This window comes from Planococcus citri, chromosome 1 (assembly GCF_950023065.1).
Source record: "Planococcus citri chromosome 1, ihPlaCitr1.1, whole genome shotgun sequence".
Taxonomy (NCBI): domain Eukaryota; kingdom Metazoa; phylum Arthropoda; class Insecta; order Hemiptera; family Pseudococcidae; genus Planococcus; species Planococcus citri.
The window spans coordinates 35,693,176-35,719,160 of NC_088677.1; the positions used below are offsets into that span (position 1 = coordinate 35,693,176).

Consider the following 25,985-nt stretch of genomic DNA (forward strand, 5'->3'; position numbering starts at 1 on the left):
TGAGCTATTCATTGCAAATTTCAGCTCCATTTCCTTCATTACATTTCATTTCTAAATGAAGGATTCATTTTATAATTTTCACTAGCAGGTACATTGGTACATTAAGATCAATTGCGAGAAAAAAAATCAAGAATTTTAACAAAATTCAGTGGAAACTTTAATTTTGAGTAAAAAGTCACTCAGATAAATTTTTGGTTCCGGAAAGGTGCCCCAAAATAATGGTCCTCAAGAACCCTAAAAGCCTGGAAGTGGTTTTGAATTTTAATGGCAATAGCTTAGCTAAATTGGCATCTGCCTGTCAGACAAACTTGAATGAAAACAAATACAAACGACAATTTACTAGGAACGACTTTATTTTACAGCAACACATTTTCAATTCACCCATTTCGGTGGGCAATATATTTTTTACACAATAGAAACAAAGAAGGAAAAAAAATGTCAAATGAATGTATAATTTAAAAAAAAAAACAAACAAAAAAGTTTTAAAAATTAATAAAAACCTGAGATACAAAAAAATTATATGCTGAACTCGTCAAAGTAACCTCTTGCGAGTGATAATAATTTCAAAATTCAATTTTTTTCATATGCTTATCAGCAAAAAATATAAAACTTCTAAACAAAAAAAAGAGGCACGTGAATAGTATGTAAATCGAAAGAAACAAAAATCAATTTCAACTAGGAAAAAAAACAATAAAATTCAAAACTCAATTTTCAAAAGCATTTTTCCATCTTTTAATATCGCAATACTTGAATCTCCGTCAGTATAAGTATAACCAACACAGCCAAAAAAAATATGTGCCATTTGCCTATTTTTCACTAATACTGAACGGTAATGTAGTTTTTTTCTTTTTTCAAAAAAGTCTTTAACCGATAGCATCAAAAATTCGTAACGTTATTTTCACGATAAATCAGCGAAATCACGCTGATGTACATACCAAAATAACGTAGTTATAAAATATTATATAAGTTAGGTATTTATTTTTAAAAATCATTAAATACTGATCGATATACATGGCACTGAAGAAATACAACTAAATATGATTCAAGTACCGCGACTAATCGTATATTTAGTCAAATTTTCAGCGCAATTTTTCCTCGAAAAACAAAAAAAAATAATTAAATTTAATAGGAATTCGATTCGACGACAGATAAATTAAAAATATGACAACAGAAATTTAACCAAAAAAAATTGCTCTTCAGAGTGTCTACTAGATTTTTTAAAATATTTTTTTCAACATTAATTTCCTTTCCTCCTTCCCTCCGTTTTTCCCTTCTCTTCTATTTGAAAAAAAAAACACCAAAAATTTAAACAAGATTGAGATGAGTAATAAATAATTATTTTTTGAATTTTAATAAATTTCAATCGATCCAAAAACTGAATTTAAATGAGCCAAAAAATCAAAATTAAAATTTCAACGTAAATTCACATATACTTCAAATTTTTAATTTTTTTCTGAACCAGGTAGACACTCTGTTCATAAATTAAAACTCCCTTTACTTAAATAAGTACATTAAGCGCATGGCAATACATAATTTCACAGTATTTCGTATTCACGACGATGAAAACATGGCAAAAAAATTCTGATATGCAGCGAATTTAAAAAAGAAAAAAACAATAAGTTGCAGATAAAATTGGAACGAAAAAGAAAAAAAGTAAAGACAAAAACGACCGACCGAGGGAAATAGTAAAATGTAGGTACAATAGATAAGAAAAAAATATAAAAAGCTACTTGGTAAACTTTACATTAATAATAAACAAAATGAATGTAACATCCCGGCAAAAACTTTTTGGATTGGTTACAAGAAAATATTATAGTAGAAATACACGTACGCAGGTTCCGTACGTTATTAAAATTCCGGCATTGGATGCAAGGTACAATGTATACAAATTGACTATTATCTCAAAAAACAAAAGAAAAGAAATAGATATACATTATCATAGTAATAAAGTAATCCCGACAAAACAAACTAGGCACTAGGAAGACGTTATCCGGCAATAATTATAGGCCTGCAAATACGACGACATTTCAATTAGGGAACCGATCAAAATTGGTAGGTAGTATTTCTTTCAAATAATAGGTAAAAATTGTTCCTAATTATTGAGTTAACATTTAAATTCTTACAAAATACGTACTTAAAAACAATGACTCTATCGTAAAAATTAACAAAGATAAGCTTCTTAAACGCACAATTCACACAAACACACACACAAAAAAAGAGACAACTTTTTACAAAACTATTCTAGAAAAAAAACGGAATTTTTTAAAATAAACGACCACGTTTTTTTAAAAAACATTAATTATTAAACATAATATTAGTAAATAAATATTATGTTAATACTTCAACTTGTAAAAGACCACGCGAACATCCAAGTTTATTTGTATCAAGATCATTGATATTTTTTCAAGACAGATTATCCGTTTAAATTGAGCAAATAAGCGATATATTTTTTTTCACTAATCTATTGGCAAATTTTTTCCCAACCCCCTCCCCCTGTCACGAAAAAAAAGCTCTAATACGTAACTGATTTCCTATATAAATTTAATTCATTTTTTTTCAAATATGCGTGATAATTTTGTGAAAGACATTTCGGATAAATGATCGTAAAAGGAAAGAAAAAAAAAGGAGGAAATAAAAGAGTAAAATCAATGACCTATAAATTTCAAACAACACAACATCGTCCTAATTAAAAAATATAAATCACAAATGTTTCAATTGATAATCAGTACAGCTTTCCGCACACCTAATGCTAATAAATAATTTTCAACGGTTCCTTTTCTATACCAGTGCTTTAATTATTAATTGCAGCACCTTGAAAGACCTCGATTTCTTAGAATCCATATATACCTACCTACATACGAACAGATCATTAAATCACTTTAGCACCTAAACAAACAAAAATAAAATAAAATTTTATCCTTCTTACATACCTACACACGTTTTGCAGCATGTAGGAAAAAATCACGATAGCATTTATCCGAATTTTCAACTTAATAAGTAATAAAAATAGTTAACAGCATCGTTACACTATTACACAGAGAACATAACATCTTATAAATTTAAACATCATCATCATCATCATCATCATCATCATCATCAGAACGTAATATGTACAATCATCGTAAGTATACATAAATAAATAATAAGAAATCAATAAATACATTCATAGTCGATCGATATCGGGAACAATTTGATCATTGTCGTGAGACGAAGAATAGTATTTTGAGCGATGAGTAAACCAAGGATGATCTAAAATATCGCCTGCTGGAAGCCGTTCGTTCGGATCTCGTCGCAGTAAACTTCTAATCAAACATTTAGCTTTAGGAGATAGATTTTCCGGTATTGTGAAATATCCGCGAGATATTTTTGCAAATAACGAAGAATGATGTAGATCGTTAAATGGATATCTGCAAAAAATAAATAAAAAAAGTTTATTAGTTAAAATTGGGATTGAATACAATGAGGAAACATTTTCAGAGGGGGTTACAAATTTAAGATGACTGAAGAATTTGAAACCTAATTTTCCAAAACATAAAATTCAAATATCTACCCAAAATAATGAAATGAAATTTCAAGTAAAAAAATAGGTAAAAATTTGGCTTTTGATTAGGAATTTTGAAAATCATCAAAAAAGCGAACTTACTCTGACAAAAAAAATTTTTAAAAAAGGGAAAAACAAATTTTACCCAAAAATATTACAATTGAAAAAAACGTTTAAAAAATAGGCCTTTCAAATAAACTTTATTTCGCCAAAAAATAAAATTTTAGCAAATGAAATTTTGAATTCTAAACAAATTTTTAAAAACAATTTGTAGAAAATTTGTTCTCAGAAAGTAAAATCTTGTAAAACGAGTAAAATCTTGGAAAATTCCAAACAGACTTGGAAAATGAACAAATTCAATTCAAAAATCACTAAAAATTTAAAAAAGAATTTAAATAACCAACAAAAATGAACTAAAACGAGCAAAAAAGTAAATAAAGTGCAAATTTCAACTTCAAAAAAAAAGGTAAATTTTTTAAAAATATGAATTTGGCTATAATTGGAAAAAATGAATCAATTCCACAACTGAGAACTGAACTTATCGAAAAAAATCATTAAATTAAAAATCAGTTTCTCAACTTGTCACTTCCCCACTACTTTTCCCTCACGTACGTTTAATCATCAAAATCATCCATCATCAAAATCATCCATCATCAAAACCAAGTTTCAACGAAACCAGAAAAACTTATAGTTACCTAAATTGACATCACTGTTTTTAAAAAAAACCATCCTAATGTTTAATTAACGAGAATTTCGTTATACACGTTTGTAAAAAGGTGAGAAAAAAACTAGGGCAAAGTTCGCGGTATTCAATCAAGCTTGTAAAAGAAAAATTTCAAAGTTCACTAACCTTCCTACTAACATAGTGTACAGAATAATGCCCAAACTCCATATATCGGCTGCTCTACCAGAATACTTGGCATGACTTCGTAATATTTCCGGACTGACGTAGGCCGGACAGCCTCTTTTATCTTGCAATTCATCCGAATGAATGTCTTCTAATAATATAGCATCTTCTAACGTTTCTAATCGTATGTGCGTTCTGCAATAAAAAAATAATAAAAATAAAAATCAAATAGGAAAATGGTCGATTAAAGAAAAAAAATTGGTAAACTAGACTCTGTCTCCTACTCCCCCTGCCCTTCACGTTTCTACAATACGGGCATCGTAAAATAGGTCCAGTCCATTACATGAGATAATATTATTTCATAATTATACTATCTTCGCGATGAAAACATTTATGTAAAAAAAAAAATGTTCGCAGTGATTCTTAAACATGTTAATGTACTCTACTACATACAATATGTCAATGTAAACGGGGCTAATCTCTTTAACCACGTGTGCAATGTATACTTATAATATTATTATTTTATCGATATGATTCATAATGCAACTCGATAATAGTGACGTTTATGACACAGTATGGCACGCTTCTTCAGATACGTTTACCCCGGTGGCCTTTCTTTAATGTGTAAAAACTATTCAATATGGTAAGGGAAAAAAAGCCAAGTAGGTAAGGTACTTGACGGATTTCCATACATACGTACAATGTCATATGGAAACGTTTTAATCGAGTTACAATGATAATTATACATCAGATTATGAAAATATCAAAGTCAGTTTCTGTTCTAGAGTCTTGTAGGATTGTCGAGGTTAAACAATGACCATTTTTATACTGCAGCATATCGGTCCTTGACCACATTCTTCTTGAAATAATCAATATCGATCAATTTAAAATTAATGGTTTACAAAAAAAAAAAAAAATCCCACTATACGGTCGCAAATATGAACACATGCAACTTGTACTCAGCCTATATATCCTTTGCAATACCCAATTACCCACACCGGCCACCACGCCACCAGGTGCCCATCTTATCCTAAATTATAGTACGACGAAACCTTAAAATCGAACCGAAGACGGATTCGAATCGAAATTCGCTTCGTAAACTGCATGTAATAGATTCCTAGTACAATAATTTAATAATCGAGCACGAGTATAGAGTAATGTTGCAATATTGGATATTCGGTAAGTATTGCAAGACGCTTAGCAACCTTTGGCTGTCACTTTTATGGCGCCCATTAGCACTTGTAACACTTGAGTAATGCTTACATTTACCGTTACTTAAGAAATGCAACTGGTGTTGCAACTTGGTGCCACTATACCAGATTATTCGTCGACGCGACTACAACAAAGAGAAACGTACGCTCTATGTTTGTTATTCAGGAAGATAGAAATATCTTCCTGTTAGCTACGTATTCGCAAATAGGTCCCTAGGTCTCAATTCTACAATAATAATAACCCAGAACGAATCAAATCCGGTTTAAAACTTTTGTTGGGGAACAAAATTATGTACATGCGTAAGAAATTAATGCGACACTATTCGAGTTTTACTCGTAACTAGATAATTTTTAAAAAGTCATTCTTACCATCTTTTTCGTTTATTCATTTTTATAATACTGTTTCAAAATTTTATCAAACTGAAAACTGACTAAATCGTGTTTTCACGTTGCAAAAGCATTCAAATCATTCAACTTCAACTTCTCGAACTTCTACACTTTTCTCTCTCTCAGAGCTACTCATAGCACAGACCATATCCATACAAATCGACTTTGTATGTATTTGTATAATTCTGAAAAAAGTCAAAAGGTGTCTCCAGCTTTCCATTTTGAAAAAATAATATGACAAACTGGGTGGCGAAGGAAGAGAAATTGAGGAGTATAATAACGTCAATGGTCAAACCACATTTTCAACTTTTTTCGAAATCGAATGCTTGCAGGGGACACTGAAGGGTCATATCCAAAAAATAAGCCACTGCATGAACTCAGTTTAGATTCGACCAGATCTAATCACATCAAAGTTTTGATTGGATCAGATCCAATCATTTTCTCCTGACTACTCTATGTTTGATTTATTTGAAATTGCCTAATCTGAAATGAAGGAGCAAAAATTCGAGCCTGCATAACCCTTCTCTTTCGCTTTCAATTTAGGCCATTTTATCAAACAACTTTTTTGTCTTCAAAAGCTCTATTAAATCAATGTCCTGAAGTTTCAAATTTTGAAACTCCCCCTTCAACTCTGTCAACAGGCATTTCAGAGAAATCAGACACATTGGGACAAAAGTCATCCCTTCTTGCTCAATTAATAAAAGGAGTTCTATTCCAATCAGTGATGATCGTTTTCTGACCATTTCTTCGCAAGACCAGACTACAAAAGCTGTATTTTTCGGAAATGAAAAGGAATAGTACAATATATTCTATCTACTAGACTGTGAAAAAAAACTGAATAATCTCGAGTATCAGTTCGCGAATAAATCTGGGTGGTCTTAAATCATCGCCAAATGAATTTCCAGTCAAACCCCTTTTCTGACAGAGAAACAACCCATCCAACAAACAAACTCGAATTACTCGAGTATTTGCGCTTCAACTTCAAGGTGCGCAACCAACTCATAGGTAAAAAAAAAATCTCAATGTATAAATTGATTTCACGACGCAGAGCCCGAGATGCTATAAAATCGAAGCGACCATGTCGTTGACCAATAATTAGTGTTGCGTCACGACATTCTTCTTATTCTTCTTTCCTCTATGGTATACGAGGTAGGTACACGGCGGATGAACAAAGTTGAGTATATTTATGAAGTTCTGCAGCAGGTTCAACAACCGCTAACGTAATTGCGTGCACGGTGCATCGTCGGCGCTCAACTAAATGCATTTTAACAACGCTTTTGTTATTCCTGGAAGTGTGACGACCAATTTCCTCGAAGGTATACCTCGATTCGCGAAACGTCGGCGTCGATGTAGTTTTCTTTCATTTAATTCAAGTAGTAGGTACCTAGGTACTAGGTAGTGCCTACATAATGGAAAAAAAACTACATTGTTTTCCTTTGGAATAAGGTACATAATATGTATGGTCTGATCTTCACGTTACATAAACTGGTTTTGAAAAAATATACCTTCCTACTCATCTTTTTATCAATTTTAAATCTCTTACAAATTCTACAAGTAGGTACGAATTATTGTATCAATTTACTAAAAATTATTCAGATTTTTATCGAACAACAATTTTTTTCCGAAACTTGGAGTCAAATTCGTCTCGTATTCGACGTAGGCTATACCGGAAGCATAAAGTTATTCTGGTATTGCTATACGTGAAGAAATATCGACAGCTGTGCACTCATTAATAAACAAGCTCATTTACCATTGTCTGCTCATGAATCCGCGTTTATTTAGAAAAAAAACTATTAGTTAATTAGTTTACGGAAATACACGCTATTTGACCTCAAAAGAATTTTTCTATAAGGTAAACATGAAACTTATGAAATATTGTTTTCATTTTTAAATTCTTTCCAACCAGTTCAATTTTGACAAAAGAAGTATGTATTCGTCACGAACTGGTGATTAGAACGTGTGACAGAACACGTTCTTTTGAGACGAGCAAATTGATTTACAGGATGTCCCAAGTTATGATATTTTTTTGGCGAACATCGAATTGATAAGGCTTAAAATTATTTTTCGAGGGGAGGTGAATATTCTTCTACAAAAAGATTGAGAGGATACGAATTTCAGAATCACATCCTTCAAAAAAGGAAAAGCTTAGGAGAGTCCATTACTTTTTTCATCAAGATTTGAGCCACTAGTGGCTGTCCTGATTTCAACTGACATCTCTCCATGTCCCTTAGTCTTCAGCTATGGCACTATGCTGCTGCTGCAACTCATCTCAATCTATCCGTGATCCATCCAGGAAGAGGGTGGAGATTTTCCTCTATGTACACCTGTAGCCTGAGACATTCCAAGCCGATGTATGCTTGAAATTTCGAAAAATTTGTCTATTCTCCCCACCTAATTATGTAATACCCAAGTTCAATCAGCATTTCACGAGGATTGCCTGAAATTGAGAACATTTAATGAAAAATCCAGCAACTGCCAGCTCTCTGTATCCCCTTAACTTATAATTATCACCTAGCGATGCATCACGTTACAGTTAAATTACAAAACAATCAAATCTCCCAATCCCAATGCAAGTGCAAGTCGCCAAAAAATCCACCGCTCGTTTCAATTCCAAACACATCTTCGATGGAGTGAAGATTACACGCTGTTAAAATTACTTTCAGGCGATCTGTTAAGTAATATAACTATAATACACGGGCGTTTATAAAACGCTATTATCTTGTCAAGATTGGCACATAGTCACACCCTCATCGAGCCGATTATAATTTGTTAAAGTTGTGCTGTGCTGTGCTGTAATATACACAACATACTGCAGAAAGGTCCGAGCTCGAGCCATATCGTATGTTTGTTACGTTATATTATCCGTCTGCTTTGCACTGATTCATAGACCAGCTCGTGACAACATTTTACTCACGCTCGCGTAAGTGATTGCAAACACACCACTCGCCAGTGATACGTACAACTGCGAGCCTTAAGCCCATCGCGGTCTACGACCGACGACTAATTTATCAAATGGCAATTACGCATATTTTATTAAAACCATCTGCAAATACAAATACACTGTACCTAGACCTACGTAGGTATCTGTAGTGTATACGCGGTATACCTGGAGTACGTCTATGTCTCTCTATGGTGTATTCATATACGTGAGCTATAACAGCCTAAATCCATTTGCGTAATGTTAAGGTACCTTACCTGCTCTGCTGTTACCTATCGTTTGTTTCTTCATCTGTCTGACAACAGTTGCAATCCAGTCTGGTTTAGTTTAGGTGCTGCGGTGTAGGCGAATCGGTTCTCTATTGCAGTATTTGCACTTAAATTGCGTTTATTGTTCTTATTTTTTACGTCGTCGGGTCATTTTGTCATAATGCAGTGAAAATTGCAGAAAAAGTTGAGAAAGTTTCTTGAAAGGGTTCGAGGAGGAAGAGAGGGAGAGGAGGTCGTGGCTCATTAGAAGTATTTCCTTTTTTTATTCGTTGGTTTTATGCAACTCCTGTGCTATTTTCATTTTTTTTTTTTGAAAGGGGGAGAAAAAAGGATAGGACTAGGTGATTGACCCCCCCCCCCGTTCCCTTTGAAAGATCCTTTCATGATCGCAAGGAAAATAAAGGATACCAAACTGACTTGACTTTTTTTCATATTGTCGCCCCCCCCCCCTCCAAGTTGTTGGGTTTTTGAGAAACAAATTCCTCAGGTCATCATTTGATGTTTCCCAAGCCGAAAGAAAACTGTATTTGGAAGCAGACTTCTCTCATTCGTCTCAGCACAACTTCGAGATGTATTTGTATTCAAGACTGGAAGGTGCCCCAACGGGTAGAAAATTTTTTGAACCAGACACAGCTAAATTAAAAAAGCTTGCAAAATATATACAATTGTACATCATCACTCAAAATTTCAGGCGCTGAAAAGCATTTTTCGATTTTTGGTCAATTTTCAAAAATCAAATTTGGGTCAAAATCTCAAAAAATTAAAATGTCATCAAGTTGAACTAGAGTGCTGAAATTTGGTACGAATACCCTATTCTGAACCCACTGAATCTATTGGAAACAAATTCGAATCGTTCTAAGCGGTTCTGCAGCCTCCAGAGTACTTTAAAAATTCCAGAGTTTCAAAAAACGTCGCTTTTCCAAAATCGGTTTCTGCTACTTAATGAATTTTTCAAATTTTCAATTATGAAATGTAATATAGGGTTTTGAATGGTCAGAAATTGATTTTGAATTTTCGAAATACGACCGGACACTTCGGAATGGCTTGAAACTACCTCCAGTCGACTCAACATTTTTCAACTCTATTTGAGAGGCGTTTCGCGATATGGGTCCTTGTGGTGATTCGATGTTTTTTTTTTTATTGGCGATTCCGACTTACTTTTTCACGAGAAATCGAATGGTGCAATCAGATTTCGCCTATCTCATCAACTTCTCGTTTTAAAAATTACTTGAACATGAATACTCAAAAACTCACATTTTTGGGAAATCAAAAAACAAAGTTTTTGTTTGTTTTTGATTTTTTTTTTTTTTAAAAAAAAGGTCGATGGAAAAATTATTTTATTGTTGTTACCTATGTAAAATTTCATGGCGAATCCGAATTTCTCGGTATTTTTTTGCGGGGCAGTCTGTAACGTTGTGTAAATTCGGCTGTTCACCACAAGGTCCCTTTTCTAAATCACGGATATCAGGCGATGATGAACGAATTTCGTCAAAATTTCTCATCCAACCTATGCGCAAGACAACACTGCACCCGAAAATCAAAAAAAAAAATCGAAAAAATCGAAGCAATTCGATGTTTTCTCTCTCCTGAAAAAATCGAAATATCACCACAAGGGCCCTTATCGCAAAACCCCTCTCATTTGTTGAAATTTTATAAAAAATATTCAATTTTCAAAATGGTGAATTTCTGAATTTTTCGCATTTTTGGCCCAAATTTGGTTGTTGAAAATTCATTAAAAATCAAAAAAGTATTAAAGCACCTGAAATTTTTGGTTAATGATGTTTGTATTTCACTCAGGTCAGGTACCTATAAGTGAAGAAAATTTTTCAAAAAAATTATCCAAATGTAATTTCTGGAACGCGGAGGTTTCTTGAAACGCATAAAAAATGTTTCATGATTCGATTCTCTACGATATAAATACCCATAGCTTCTTCAATTTCAAACATATAATATTTAACACAATGATATATTTTTCATTTGTCCTTGAAAATTAAATAAACTACAGGTGGAATTTGTTTAAAAATTTATAAAAATTCAGTTTTTGCAATAATTGGCAATTTTTCTTCATCAATTTTAGAAGAATAGTAACATCTTCAATTAGCATTGTTAGACAACATTTGAAATTATTCTACAAATCCTTTCCGATACAAAGTGTAAAAAACGAGACACTGAACATTATGAAAAAGTAAGACAAAAACAGTATCTTTAGCAGAACACTTATTTAAATTTTTCAATTGGGATGGAAGGAAAAATCAAAATTTTGCAAGTCCAAAAATTTTTCTGATTTTTTTCCAAAATAAAAACCAAACTATTAAACCAGCTAAATAATGTACAGGGTGTCTAGAAAATAAGTCACCAAATTGAATGTAGAAGTATGTATAAATTTGATTTATGCATGATACATGTTAAACTTCATGAATCGATTGGTAGCCGCTTCGAGTCGCTATTTTTAAATTTCTCAGTCAGCAAAATAACCACAAAGAGGACTCAAATGAACCATTAATTTGATCTAGTTACTCGAATTTCAACAGTAGTTTCCAAAATCCATTTCTGCTAGTTCAAATCCAAACTGCAGGACATCTTTTTAAGAAGTGGAAAAACTAAAAAATAACCGGAGGCTTCAGAACCGTTTGAAATAATCTCGACTATCCCATCTGAATAGAACTTCATCAATTTTTAATTTTTCCAAAAGAAATAGACAAAAGTTGAATTTTTTAAAAAATATTCAAAAATCAAAAAATGAACTTCAATACTTCAAATTTTTCATTTTAGGATACCCTTTCAATTTCTCACTTAAAATTTTCAATCGTTTTAGTTTTAAGACATCTCCTGACTTGAAACTCAAAAAGAAAATTCGAACGTTCGAGCATATTAAAATCACGTTGAAAATTTCATCAAAACTTGACGAGCACTGTTTTTTTGTAATTTCTATTCCCAGATCACCTGAAGTACATATTTTCGAATTCATTTCGGCACAGTGCGCTTTGCCGCATCGCAAACGCCACTTAGATGGCACTCGGCCAACAATTTCATTCATGAAGAAGTGCACCACATAAGCCATAGAGTTTCATAACTTGGCGATTTTCTAATACGTACCGAGTACATAGTTGAATTGAATTACACAGGTAAGGTAGTGTTAAGCTCGTCTGAAACAATACGTGCGTAACTTTCGGATGACGGTGAAGGTAAAACCGTAGCATCATCATTCGGCCGATACTTCTTCCGGCTCTTCCTTCATCATCATAGATCGCGATTTGCAATTGATATTTATACGAGAGAGATGCAGTCTGTCGCAACATCCCCACCGAACGTTGAACCGGGAAATACTTGTTTTCGTATCAAAACTATTACGAGACATTTCCACTATACCCCGGACCCGTCCCGTCCTCAATCTAAGACTTGTAGGATGTAACTAACTAGTAGCTCTCTAGCTATGCGACTGACTTTACGCATACGTTACCGTGCAACTTTTCTGGCGTTGAATCATTAATACAGATACATACGAAGTATTCGCGTGACATAAGTCATATTATGTGCACTGTGTGTGCGTGTTTTTCTTTCCTTATTTGAAAATTGCCAATATAATAAAATATACAACCGACCATTGTAGGTACATGTAGTAGTAGTCGTAGGTACGTATAAAATTTCGAAATTGGGCGCGATTTCAATATCTTACGTGCAGCTTGTAGATTTTTTTTATTATGTGGAATTCTACTCGGTATAAGAACACGATGACGACGGTGCATTCTGATTGTAAAATGATTGGACGGTGGTTCGGTTTCAAAAGATTGGAATTTTAGTGTACTTCGTTGTCCAATAACTTACTACATATAAGTTAATTCATAAAGTGTTACTCAATTTTATTTTATAATGCTTCACCTATAATTGATTAAATTTAACAAGATGTCATTTTTCATAACGAGCTCTTTTTATTGGTTGCTAAACAACTATGTACATCGATTGTTTACATAGATTATATGATAAACAAATATGAGTCTTTAATTCAGATAATGATGATGGATCTTAATCATTGCAAACTAATGGGGAAACGCAATTTCAAATTATCCATATTTTCTATTTTCTTTTCCTCGTACCTCATGCTACAAAAAAATGGAATAAAGAATGAAATTTTCGAAAATCAAGAAAAAAATACCTATTTCTTCCAAAGTTTTTCAATTTTTTTTTTTTTTTTTTTTTAAATTTGAACCTTTAGAAAACATTACTTTCATAAATGTTGTCAAAATTGGACCTCAAAACACGATTTCAGCTAAAATGTGACCACAGACGACTTTTTTCAACAAATAACTAACCACTAGACTGGGATATTTTAGAAAAATCCAAAAACTCTACAGCACCCTCAACTCCACTTTTTGATTAGATTTTCAAAATGAAGCATTCTCAATTTCAAAGATCATTTTCAAACAAAATTCACACAATTTCCTCCAAACGTCTCAAAAATCTGAGGTAGAAAAAAAAAATGAAACATCCAATTCAAAACGTTAAATATCGATACGCTCTCATTATTCGCGAAATATCGTACCTATTTTATTATCACGCAGATAGAGAAAGACTGTATTGAAAATTACGGAAATGCATCAGATGAATCGATGCGTTAACCAAATTACAATTGAGCGTTAAGAAGCATACGATAATTTATTGCAAATACCGAATAGGTACAGTACCGCAAAACAGACATTACAACGCCACCATCAAATAACCTAACGATGAAACTGGTTCCGCGTGTAAGTGTATTACACATTGTTACCTATTTTAACTCGAGTCGCGTTCGCAACTAGGAAACGATCGATGTAACTAAGTAATTCGCAATATGGTTATAAAATGTACCAATTTGTGGAATTAATTTCGTAGGTATATCTGTCGTATATGTAGGTAGAAATTCTAGAGACTTCGAGTACCTAAATTTTTGCGGTATTGTACATCCAACTATAGAGATACAAAGATAGCTTGGTAGGGTACATCGGATAGATAACGATAATTAATATATCGTCGAAATTCGTTATTAATTTATCAGGTAGGTAGAGAGGTACTACTTGGTTTATGTAATACGGTCATAAATACTCGTAAATAACCGAGAACTAATATTTCAAACTTTTCCTTTGTCGTATAGCTCAACTCAAATCAAATATAACGTCATGTTTGTTGCATGCGTTCGTTCTTCGGTCGTGTGTTGTATTTTGTTAAAATGTTGCACAACTTAATTCGCTAGTTTGACTGTTTCGCCAATACTAATCGATGATAAATTATGAAAGAATTTTTCAAAACAAACGAGTAACTACACACCTAATATCTAATCGGTTTGCTCGAAAGTTGACTCGGTTGACAGTTTTGGAAAGTTTAGATTGCATTTGGTTGCATTTATCTTTATGTAATAATTCATTGCATAGCTTTTTCTCTTCGTTGAATGTGCTTTATTCAATATTTTTTTCCTATGGAATTGTTTTTTTTTTCAATTTGTTTCACACTTACTTACCTATCATAGAAATTATTTTTTAAAAAACAGGGTTGTACAAAAATATATTTTTTTGAAAATAAAAACAAAAAAAACTTTTTTTTTGTTTTAAAACAGTTTTTTTCTTGTTTAAAACTATGTGTTTGAAACGTGTTTTAAACACAAATTCATTTGTTTTGGGTTCACCTGTCATCAATTTTTAAGATGTGACCTCATAAAATAGCTGTAAGGCTCAAGAAATATTGAAAAATTGAAATGTAAAGAGAAAGACAAAATTTTTCTCTAAAAATACAGTTTATTCAATTCCACTACTTTTTCAACAAGAAACTAAAAAAAAATGTATTTTTTTTAGGAAATTGGAGTTGAAAAAAAAACACGTTTAATACATAAAAAAACAGTTTTAAACGGCTTTTTTTGTTTAAAACACCGTTTTGTTTTTTTTTATTTGTTTTAAACATGTACAACCCTAAAAAAAACACACACACAAATTTCTAAAAAAATAAATATTATAAAATTTTAACTGACACAAAAATTGTTGGACAATTATGGGAGTAAGTAAACATTCTCAAATCATCTTTAAACAGGAATAAAAAATTCAAAAAATGAGGATTTTTTGATTTTTTAAGATCTTTAAAGAAATTTGAAAAGCTATGTTTTTAAGAATTTCTTGTGAGTTCAATTTTTCGGTTTTTCTCTTTTTTTTTTTTTGCAAACTCCTTAGATCAGGAAAGAAGGATTTTGAAGCTTTTTGAAATGAAAAATTTTGATCACCTTTTTTTGCTCTTCAAGTAATAAAGTTCCATAATTCAAAAATTTCAATGTGGCAACCTTGATAGATTTTATATTTAAATAATTTTGACCTAAGAAAAAAATTCAATTTCTTTATATTTTTTCAGTTTTTATGGCAATTTTTTGATATTTTTGAACTTTTCTTTGAGGGAATTGCGTCCCCCACATCCCCATACAAAAAGAGCCCTATCTATATCTAGCTCCGATTTGGCAAGCTTTTGAAAATTAAGCTTTTTCAAACAAAGCTCATTTTTGAACTTTCAAAATTTTTGAAACTTCATAAATTATCAATTTACGTTTGAAACGCCGTAAACAAGTTTTTCTTCAAGTTTCAGCGGCCTCGAGCAATCAGAGTCCAAAGTTAGTTGGACATTACGATGAGCAATGTAATTGCTGAAAAAAGCAAACCTCGTCTCACCTGCCCCATGAAGGCCAGAGGGTAATTGGAGAACCAATGAAATTGGAGAACTTACACATAAAACCAGGCTGAAAAATATTCATTATTTTGAACAATTTCACAATCAAATAATTAAGAACTTATGCGTAAAAAAAATTCGCGAACGCTAAATTTTGAGGAAAATGCCTAACTATGCGATTTTCAGATGATTTGAATTGCTGAAGAAGAGGAAAAAATTAAAACTCATCCCAGCTAATTCGATGGATTGAAAGAGATCGTAATGATAGAATTTACGTAAAATTTCATTTCATACAATACGAAAACTAAAAGATTTTTCATACCCCCCCCCCCAAAGATAAAGTCAAAAATTGCTTCGGATGGTCTTTTAAAATTTAAATTGCACTTCAAAAATTCAAAAAAATTTCAAACATTGATTAATTGGGGGGAGAGGGGAAGGGGTACTCCGGAAATGAAGCTCTTACATTCCTACTTTCACATATCCTACGTACCTATATCAATTCTTTGCACTTTCAAGAGGCTCCCTTGAAAACTCCTGTCTTTTCTCACATTTCAGGAAGAATATACATACAACCTCTCTCAAGCCAGCTGAACGAATCTCCCCAAAATCAACCTTCCAATACCCTTCGCCCACGTAACAATTATAGCATCAAAGTCGATCGCCGAATTCGCACCTTTATCAAGGAAGAAACAAAGTAATCGATACGAATGATTAAAAAAAATATATAGAAAAATCAAACCGGCGAAATTTCTCCACACTATTACATCAACCAGTTAACTGCATCTAATAGATAGATATGATGCTGCCGCATGAAGCCAACAAGTACTCGTATATTGTTTGCGAATTGAGAGAGAAAAAAAGGCGTATAATGAACTCGATAACTGTTCTGTCTTACAGTTGCACGAATCAACAACGTAACCGGAGAAAGTACCAAGGAGGTGAATAAACCGAAGAGAAAGCACGTCACTTTGTCGCCAAATAAGCGTCATATACAGCTTCACCACCATACCTCTATCTATAATACCATACCTATACCTCGCATTTAAAATTATAACGAGAAATTTTATACAAGCTTTGATAAAATCTTTTGACTTTTTTTTCTCTTTTTCAATGCTTCTATTTTTAATAAGCTATTATATTATACGTGTATAAACATTTTTACATCATAACGTGTACATTATGAAGTTTCGCAAAAGCGCTTTACAAATTCAAAGTTGTGTGAAATGAACCTTGGAGCTAATTATTCCTTACATGGGGGGAATTGCTATACAGTCAATCTGTATTCTGATAAAGTTTTCATTTCGATGTACTCGTTTTATCATCGTTTTATTTAACACCTTTTATAAAACACGAACAAAGAATTACCTACGTACCTATGATAAATCAATGGCGTAATTTTTTTTGCGCCTTTGAATATTTTATACGGTCAAATACATTCGATCATTTCTTTTTTGGTCAATAACCATACAAGATGATGTAAGAAAAAGTTCACTTTCAAACAAAATTCTCATTAAATTGAACGTTAAACGAGACGGAACAGTCAGAAGTGTTTAACCTTATGTACGTAGTCGATCTAAACAAATCGCTGTTTTCACAATATTATACCCTACACTTGTTTGAGTGAGAAACAAATTATGTAGACCAATTAATTGTTTGGATTCAACCCTTACTAATAGACTCCCAGAATCACAAGATTTTTTTCAAAATGGGGGGGGGCTGGAGAGACCTTGACGAACAGAATCCAAAATATTATATTTTTTTCGAATTTTGGTCAAAATTGGACACCCTATAATAACCCCCCCCCCCCCCGAAAGGTTGAGATCCAATTTTGAATCAGTTTGTTAAACAGAGAGTAATAGGGGGTTTCCACTTTGATTTTTTTCAAATCTTTGAATAGAAGCTTTCAACTGTTGCATGAAAGTTGAATTTCAAGCTTTTCAGATTTTAATTATATTGATTCCGAATCCTCTTTCTATCCTCTTTAAACACTCGTAAATATATTTTCTCCAAGTTCAATCAATCTCGAGATATTCTGGGGAGTTTAAAAAGTGAAAATTATGGGCCTTTTTTCCCAGGAGAGTCAGAACGGAAATTATGGCTACGTCATCGGACCACCGAAAATAACTTGGAAAAAATCGAAGCAAAATCGGAGGACTTGATTTCATCTTTTGTTTAATTTGATGAAGAATAAATCCTTCAAGTGTAATTTTTTTCAAGATAGGCAACAATATGCTCATCTGATCTTTTAAATTGAATCTTCGGACACCCTGTATGCATCTGACCATCTTGGTCGCAATCGCCATCATCGTCCACTACATATAATACGAACGAATTCACGATCCAGATATGTTTATCGATCAAACATGACGCGACCATGTCGAAACTTAACAAAATTAGATCTACTCGACGACGACGGTCGACAACGGCGGCCGGCGTTGTCAATTAAAATTCAATTTATGACGAAACAAAGACTATTTGCAATCGCGCTGCCAAACGAATCCACTTATACTATATTTCAAGTATAATTTGCAAACAAAGTTGACGATAGCTATATGTATAGTCGTACATGTATTTCTTCATTACGCGATAACGTATTCGCGACATGTACGACGAACATTGTTCGTCAAAAATTGAGCCATCCCGCCGCAATCGCTATATTTAAATTCGTCCCAACGTGTATACTGTATACGTAGACGTACAACTCGAGGGGAAAAAATCGTTTTTAATTCATTCACCAACGCCTACGACTCTTGCGTCTTTTCACGAATCTATTTCGTAAAACGAATTGTCATTTTTGAACAAATCGGCGAACCCGATCTTACGTAATATCGCAACGGAAGCTTCTACGTCAACGCAACGGTTAAACAATTTAAGAAAAAAAAAAGAAGCTCGCACTGTCATGATTTAGCATCATCGTCTTAAAAGATACCAAACAGTTCACAGGAAACGGGGTCATACCAAAAATAATTCGAACTGAGGTCGAATTTGGCATTTCCTGGTTTATGTTCATTACGCAACCGAATAAAATAAAGTATTTCCCGTACGCTCGCTCGCCACCAAATAAGTAACGGAAATGTGCCCGCTTCTTGAAAAATAAAATACAAAAAAACTCCAGCATATAACTCCCTAATTGTTTTTCATATACAGGTACGATTTTTTTCCTTCATTTTAAATACCCGTGAATCGATTGTTGAATACATTAAAGTATATCCACTTTGGTTATTAGGCTTTAATATACGTCACAGGAGTCTATTTGAAATACAAGGATTTTTTTTCAAAACGAAACGTGTATAATTCAAAGATAATTGTTTAATCGAAGATAAAATCAGGACATCCGTTGGATCTCTGGGCCAATACATAATTGCGAAACAAATATAATTTTTTTTTCGCAGAAAAAAAGAAGGAAAAAACGACAAATATTTTCCTGAAACGACATCCTTTTTACACTCGTCTAAACGAGCGAGGAAAAATGAGAAAAAAATCTTTCAAATTTATCAACAAATCCTTTTATTTTTTCAATCGTCTTATAGAGAAAAAAACGTTCCTGAATTTGGCATTTTCCCCCCAAGATAACGTGAAAAGAAAAAGCTCGATTAAGTACTCGTACTTACATTGTCAAAATTGGAAATACGAGTGGTTCTGCAATTGGCATTTCAAGAATTTCGAACCATTACTTTATATTTAATGGATAGAATAGTAAAATTTAGACAAAGAACAGATGTTTGCAGCATATTCAAATCCAAAAAAGCGCATATCCTCGCTTGGAAAATTTTTAAATTGATAACCTATTTTAAGAAAAAAAAATCACTAAAAAAAAGACCAGAATATTGTTCTAAGTTCACTCAAATCAATTTTTATGAAAAGGCTAAAGGTAGGTAGAGGTTGAATTTGCTCTCGAGATCATCGAGATACCATTAAGAAGACGGTTTCAGAGCCCCTCTCGATTTTGAGTTATCCCCTTTTCCAGTTTTTCTTTCTCAATTCTTCGAGGACCCTGGACCCATTCTCTCGATTTTTCACCATGTTGTATGTAGATATACTCTTCGAACCCTCTCCTGAGCTTTAGTTCTCTTCTCAATCTCAACAACAATTTCAACTTATTTATAAGGTAGAGCCAAACTGACAATATTGGTGTAGCACCCATATTTTATGAACCACTGCGAAACTAAAGTAATCTCGTGATAATATAAAAATATATTACGTACTTACATATGTATAAAATCAAGAAGAATTACTCAACTCAAGGACATGATATGCTTACCTGTAACAAAAGGAAGAAAAAACAATAAGTACAATTCATGAATTTTATATTCAAAAAATAAATTAATAATAAAACCAATATTTTCGAGGGCGCAGCATCCATAACGACTTGTGCTTGGCATAAGTCTATGAATTATGATGCGCGTAAAGATAGAAAATTGAGAACAATAATTTCCCAGTTTAAGAAACCGGTTCAACTGATTCAAGAAATTTTTTTGGGCTATAGCAAAGTGAGGAAGTACTGGGCTTTCTGAAAAAAATCAACTTCAACCTGCAGTTGGAAAATTAGATATTCAACAATTTTTATTACTACTCCTAGAAGTAAGTACTTTTTTCTTCATAGAAAACCTCTGGATTTTCCAAACATTCGTTGTTGACGTAGAAAAGTTGAGAATACACGTATAGATATGATTTTTCTAAATCGACATCAAATCAGTAACTCCACCAAAAAAAAAACCTGGGCATCTAATTAACAAGTTAAGTATACATTTATCGATTGACCATATTTTGGCATATTGACATTATAAAAAAGCGGATGGATGGCACGTGTGCGTTTCAAAAAAAAGTTAATTCATTTTCGGGTCTTTCACAGGCATGGAAAAACGTCACGAGCATGTCTGTGTGACTTCACACGACCAAAAAACATCAGATTCCAATAATTTTAAAATATTCAAAACTGCGAATTTCCAGTCAAACGTGACAACTCCACGTACTCGAATATACTTCCACATCTCCAAAACCTCAAAGTCGACAGTTCCCATCCTACATAATGAAATTCTCATTCTACTACTTGCGATCACACGCGAATAACGGAAGATTAAATTCTAGGTGCGGGTAATACCGTCATAAAAATCAATGTCGCGGTAGCTGCAGAAAAGAAGAAGGAACGGAACGGAAACTCGAGGTGCTGCGGAATTCAGTCCACTCGTCTCTTTCCCATCGTGAAATTTCATTCATAAACGAGTAGGTACCCTACATATTCACTTGAGATCTGATCCACATACGAAATTTAAAGAGACCGTCGTCAAAATGAATTCATTCCTCGCTGTCATCAAAGGTGAGTCAGAAAAAAATGAGAACCACAAAGCACCGAAGAGAAAAAAGATGCAAGTGGCTCTTTCCATCGTCATCCATCCGGTATAATTATTTTTCGACTGGAAATCTGACGAGGTATCCTCGTTTTCTCACCTTTTCTCTAGGTAGAGTTGTTATTTTACCTTTACCTTATTTAAAAATGATCGCGTGCGATCGATAAAAGTAGAAATTATATCGTTATCGAACCGGGAGCGCATGTAATCAAGGTTACGAACTGATGTCGAGTCGAGGCGTACAATATAATAAAAATAGCTCGTAAACGAATCCCGAAGTGTCGGTGCAATACTTATCCCATAGAGGACGAAAATTACACAAGAAGTTGCTCGACCTCGCCGCATGTTAATGGCAGAAAATGATTTCTCAATAGTTTTCCGTTAACGAACTCTCGTCCAGAGGCCGGCTACAGTTTTTTTCTTCACTTTTCCATTTAAAGATTCTTCGACGATAATTTGAAACGCGTAATTATACGAAGAAAGAATACGATTATGATTTTTTGACACATTAATCATTAATGTAAATTCTATAACATTACCTAAGTAGTATATATACCTATGAGGATATAGTCATATTAGGGATACATATTTTATACTGTATAAGCAGCAGTATATAGGCAGTAGGCACCTCTGAAAAAAAAAAACACGACGTGAAAAAATAATTTCCGATACCTATATCTACGTATATTCTTCTGCATGAGAATAACATACACATTGATCTTGAACATGGCGCAAGAAAGGTCGTTGACTTGTATTCGCGTCCATTAACGTCAACCGAGAAATGCGCCAATATTTCAATTTTAATTACGAAAATAACGCTGCAGTTTATGGCTGCATTTTATTGCCTATACTCGTGTAGTACACCGCTATAGGCAAATCTTTGTGTAAAGGAAAAAAAAATTATTCTTATAGAAATCTCGTACGTCTACGTACGTATTCACGTATATTATATTCGACCACCTCAACCGACGTTAATATGGAAGGCGTTGCAAATTAATCGGTCCAATCGGACGATGGTTGTTTAGCTCGAAGGCATCGAATCTATTACGAGACTTCGTTTCAATTATAGGCAGTATCTCGACAATATGCGACATATAGTCCAACTTGTTTCCATTATAGTAGTAGGTAGAACTTAAACTACATACATCAGTGCAGTTGCAGCAGATTCATCGTATCTTTCCAATCAAATAAACCTGTCGTTGCTAACGATTAAAATTACTCCACAAGGTTTAAGGCGGCACGCCGACGTCGTGCTCTTTCGTCAATCAATCGTGATGACTTGTTAGATCTATCAGAATTTCCGCATTTAAATGCGCATGGGGAAAATTCGAAATGCCCACTACATCTTTAAAATACTATTTCGAAATCTGAACAGTGAGCACGTAGGTTCTAAAGTAAGCTCATATTAAAACAAACAACATAACATCATCGAAACGAACTGTGGGTTACATTGCTTTCAGAGTCAAATTTTCATTCATCTTAAAATACATACTTAAGTGATTTCTCAATTTTTCAAATTTATTATTTCATTGAGGGAAAGACTCAATCTGTGAGGTTTTCACTTCTCTTACCCTCCCATTCAGAAATTGACCCACTGAATTTGAATTTTAATCGAATATAAACACCTCTGCACCTATAAGTTATCATCAAGCTTCATTTTCTCAATTAAAAGGCATGTGGGGGGGGGGGGGGGCTCAAACATTGAAACATGGATCCCTCGATTCGATGTCAATTTGACCGATGGAAAAGTCAGATTCAATACATAGGTGAATACTTGAATTTTTTAACTAATTCCGATTGAGCTGTTTGGCTTATTAGAAGATCTTGTCATCCAAACTTCAGGACCAAATTTCGAGCTGCAGAAGTTAATTTTTCGATTTTTGGTGGATTTTTGAAAATAGCAGAAATAGCGTTTTGGTACATTAATTTTAGTTTAAGACATATACTGAAATATCAAAAGTCACCCCCCCCCCCGCCCCTCGAGTATTTTTGAACCGTTCTGTAGTTGCCAGCAAACGTCGACTTCTCTCCAGCAATTTCATATTCCTCCGTAATTTGTATGTAGTAAACATTGATTTTGGAATTTCTTCAAAATTTGAGAGGTTCAACTTGTGAAAAAATAGGTAATTCTTTCATTCCATCATTCCGAATTCGTGGTTCATTTGCTCTAATCGATTCAAAATGTGGAACTTATGACAAGATTAAATTGTCAGCACCTTTTCTGCAAAAATTTGGCATTGCTGGGGAAAAGACAACCTTGCTGAAGGCTCCAGATCCGCTCAAAAATGGTAGCAATGGAATCGGAGAGTCGACTTTAATAAAGAAACCGATTTTAAGATTTTTATCTCTATATTTACTCCTTTTGTGAAAAATTAATATTATCGAGATGCTACTTCCACCATTTTCAAAAATTCACTAAAAATCGAAAAATCGACTTCGGTAGCTCAAATTTGATTTTGAAGTCTTGGTGACATTCTCTTCCAGGGAGATAACTTCAGCTTAATCTGAGTCGACAAATTGTAAATGTTTTCTTGCGAGTAGAAAATTGCTGTGAATAATAACTTCAAAAAGATGCAGTAAAAATTTTAGCCTCTCAAATCAATACTTGATCTTCCCAGAGAAAGCTCAAAACTTCAAAATTGAAAAAAATGATTTTAAAAAAAAATGAATATTTTCACCCAAAAAATTGATCATTTCATCGTCGAATTTCCTTGTGTTGGGAGGGAAGGGGAAGGAGGATGAAACACGAGAAATAACCAATTCTAGCCCTTTTTCAGTGAATTTGTCCAAAAACTTTATTACACCAAAAATCACGTACTTGCGATGATATTTTTTACTGGATTTATTCTTCAAATAGCAAGCAAAACGAATTCTGAAATTACTTTAACCTTGTGCCATTCTCATTGCATTAATTATACGACGATTTAAACACGGTAATTCGTAATAGTACCCAGGTACATACCTAATCACATCATCAAAAATTATTATAATTCCGTTGGCCATCAATTTAATGAAATTTAATAATCCAGTAAATCCATTCGGTGTACATCGAATTGGTTCCGATCAGAGATAGAGAGAGAGAGGAAAAAAACAAAGTAACGAGTGCACGGTGCAGCATAACGTAATAAGGTAACTTGTATTGGTAAGTTTTGTTAAGACATCTTTGACTACACGGTGCTCGCTTGCACAGCCACCGCATGAGCAAGGTATAGGTAAGATATTTTCAATGACACAGGACTCGCTATTAGCTTTAGCGATGAAGAACGCTTCGGCATCGGCACAAGGTTGAAGACCGGTTGAGACGAATGTCAAGGACCGGGGACTCCGCCAAGCGGGACGCCGACGTCGGTCGTCGAATCCACTTGGACATACAAGTATTCGATCCCTTTTACCATAAGTTGCGATGCACACGTTTGCAATTGCAATTAAACTGTACATAAAGTACTCGTACTTACACATAAATTAAGAATCAATTTCGTTTTCAAGTAGAGTTGATGAGAAAACACCATTATCGATGCGGTACACGCGACGAATGGAAATTTTCATTCGTTAATGAGTTTTTATTAAAGAAAGAAATTAAATGGTGAATTTTTTTCACTGTTATAAACCTTTCCAAGGTTACTTACTGGTTCATTGTAACTTCCGCTTTTGAAAATTTCTCGCATTTCCTCGTAAAAATTACCTCATTGAATTGGTAAGTATTTTTTTTCCTCGCATACAATTAATGAATGTATAACGAGAAAATTTCGTGATATTGAAACATATCGACTAATTGTAAATTTTCCCAAGTGTGGAAAAGATGATGCAAAATTTACTTCGTCGATCGTAATACAGTTTTTTTTGACATAAGTCGTCGTAATAGATTAAATTATGATCCAGGTATCCGAACGATAAAGTAATCAGTTTTCAAATATTTGAAGAAAATAGTTTGACTAATCCTTCTCACCATTACACACTCATATGTACATAGAACCACTTGAAGGGTTACAAAAAAACATTCATTGATAGTGAGAGACATTTTCCACCCGATTATATCGACTTAACTATGGCTGCGAAGTCAAAGTTACATACATTTTTATTTTGGTAGGTATCGATGATAAAAAGGATGTATTTTTTTCAACTATTACAACTGCCAACGACACGTTAATATTATGACACATACCGATAAAATTTACGCTATTGATCTTCGCAAAACTTGAAAGTTGAAGAATTATTGTTTCTTTTAAGCTTAAAAGTTGAGGCAAGTTACCATGGATACCATCACGAAGAAAAATCACAATCGCAATGTAATATCCGACCAGAAGAGAAAAAATTACCTTTCGTTGAACGAATTTGAAAAAATATCAGATAAGAAAATCAACCGTGTTTTCCATGTCGTTTTTTTAAATTAATAAAAAAAACTAAAATAGCGCACGTCACTTGCGATGGAAATTACTCGTAGATTTATTGAAAAAAAAATATCGACGTACTTAAATATTAAATTATTGTTTTTTGAGACTCTTCCGCAATATTAGAATTTCACAATAAAAACGTTATTTATGAAAACAAATATTGGATTTCTGTGAAGTAGGTATTCTCAACGTGCGATTTGTAATAAGCACATACAAACGTAACAAGTAAAAAAAAATTTTGTTTTTGTTTTTGTTTTGCTTAAGATACATGTGTTTTCTTTGTATAATTTTATTTTGATTATACTTTTTTTGACGTCATTTAAGTTTCTAATTCTTTGTTTCTTGATTCTTATTTTTATTTTCTAATGCAAGATGTTT

General features: G+C 33.2%; 1 protein-coding gene across 1 annotated transcript in view; it reads right to left on the reverse strand.

Annotated features, from left to right (window-relative positions):
- Positions 1 to 335: 335 nt before the first annotated feature.
- LOC135831658 (tribbles homolog 2-like) overlaps positions 336 to 25,985 on the reverse strand; it is a 65,502-nt gene continuing 39,852 nt past the window's right edge. Inside the window, exons 4-5 of the mRNA XM_065344314.1 lie at positions 4,392 to 4,583; positions 336 to 3,407 (exon numbers count right to left, since the gene is read on the reverse strand). Coding sequence (XP_065200386.1) covers positions 3,164 to 3,407; positions 4,392 to 4,583 — 436 coding nt within the window. The 3' untranslated portion in view covers positions 336 to 3,163. The remainder of the gene's footprint in view (positions 3,408 to 4,391; positions 4,584 to 25,985) is intronic.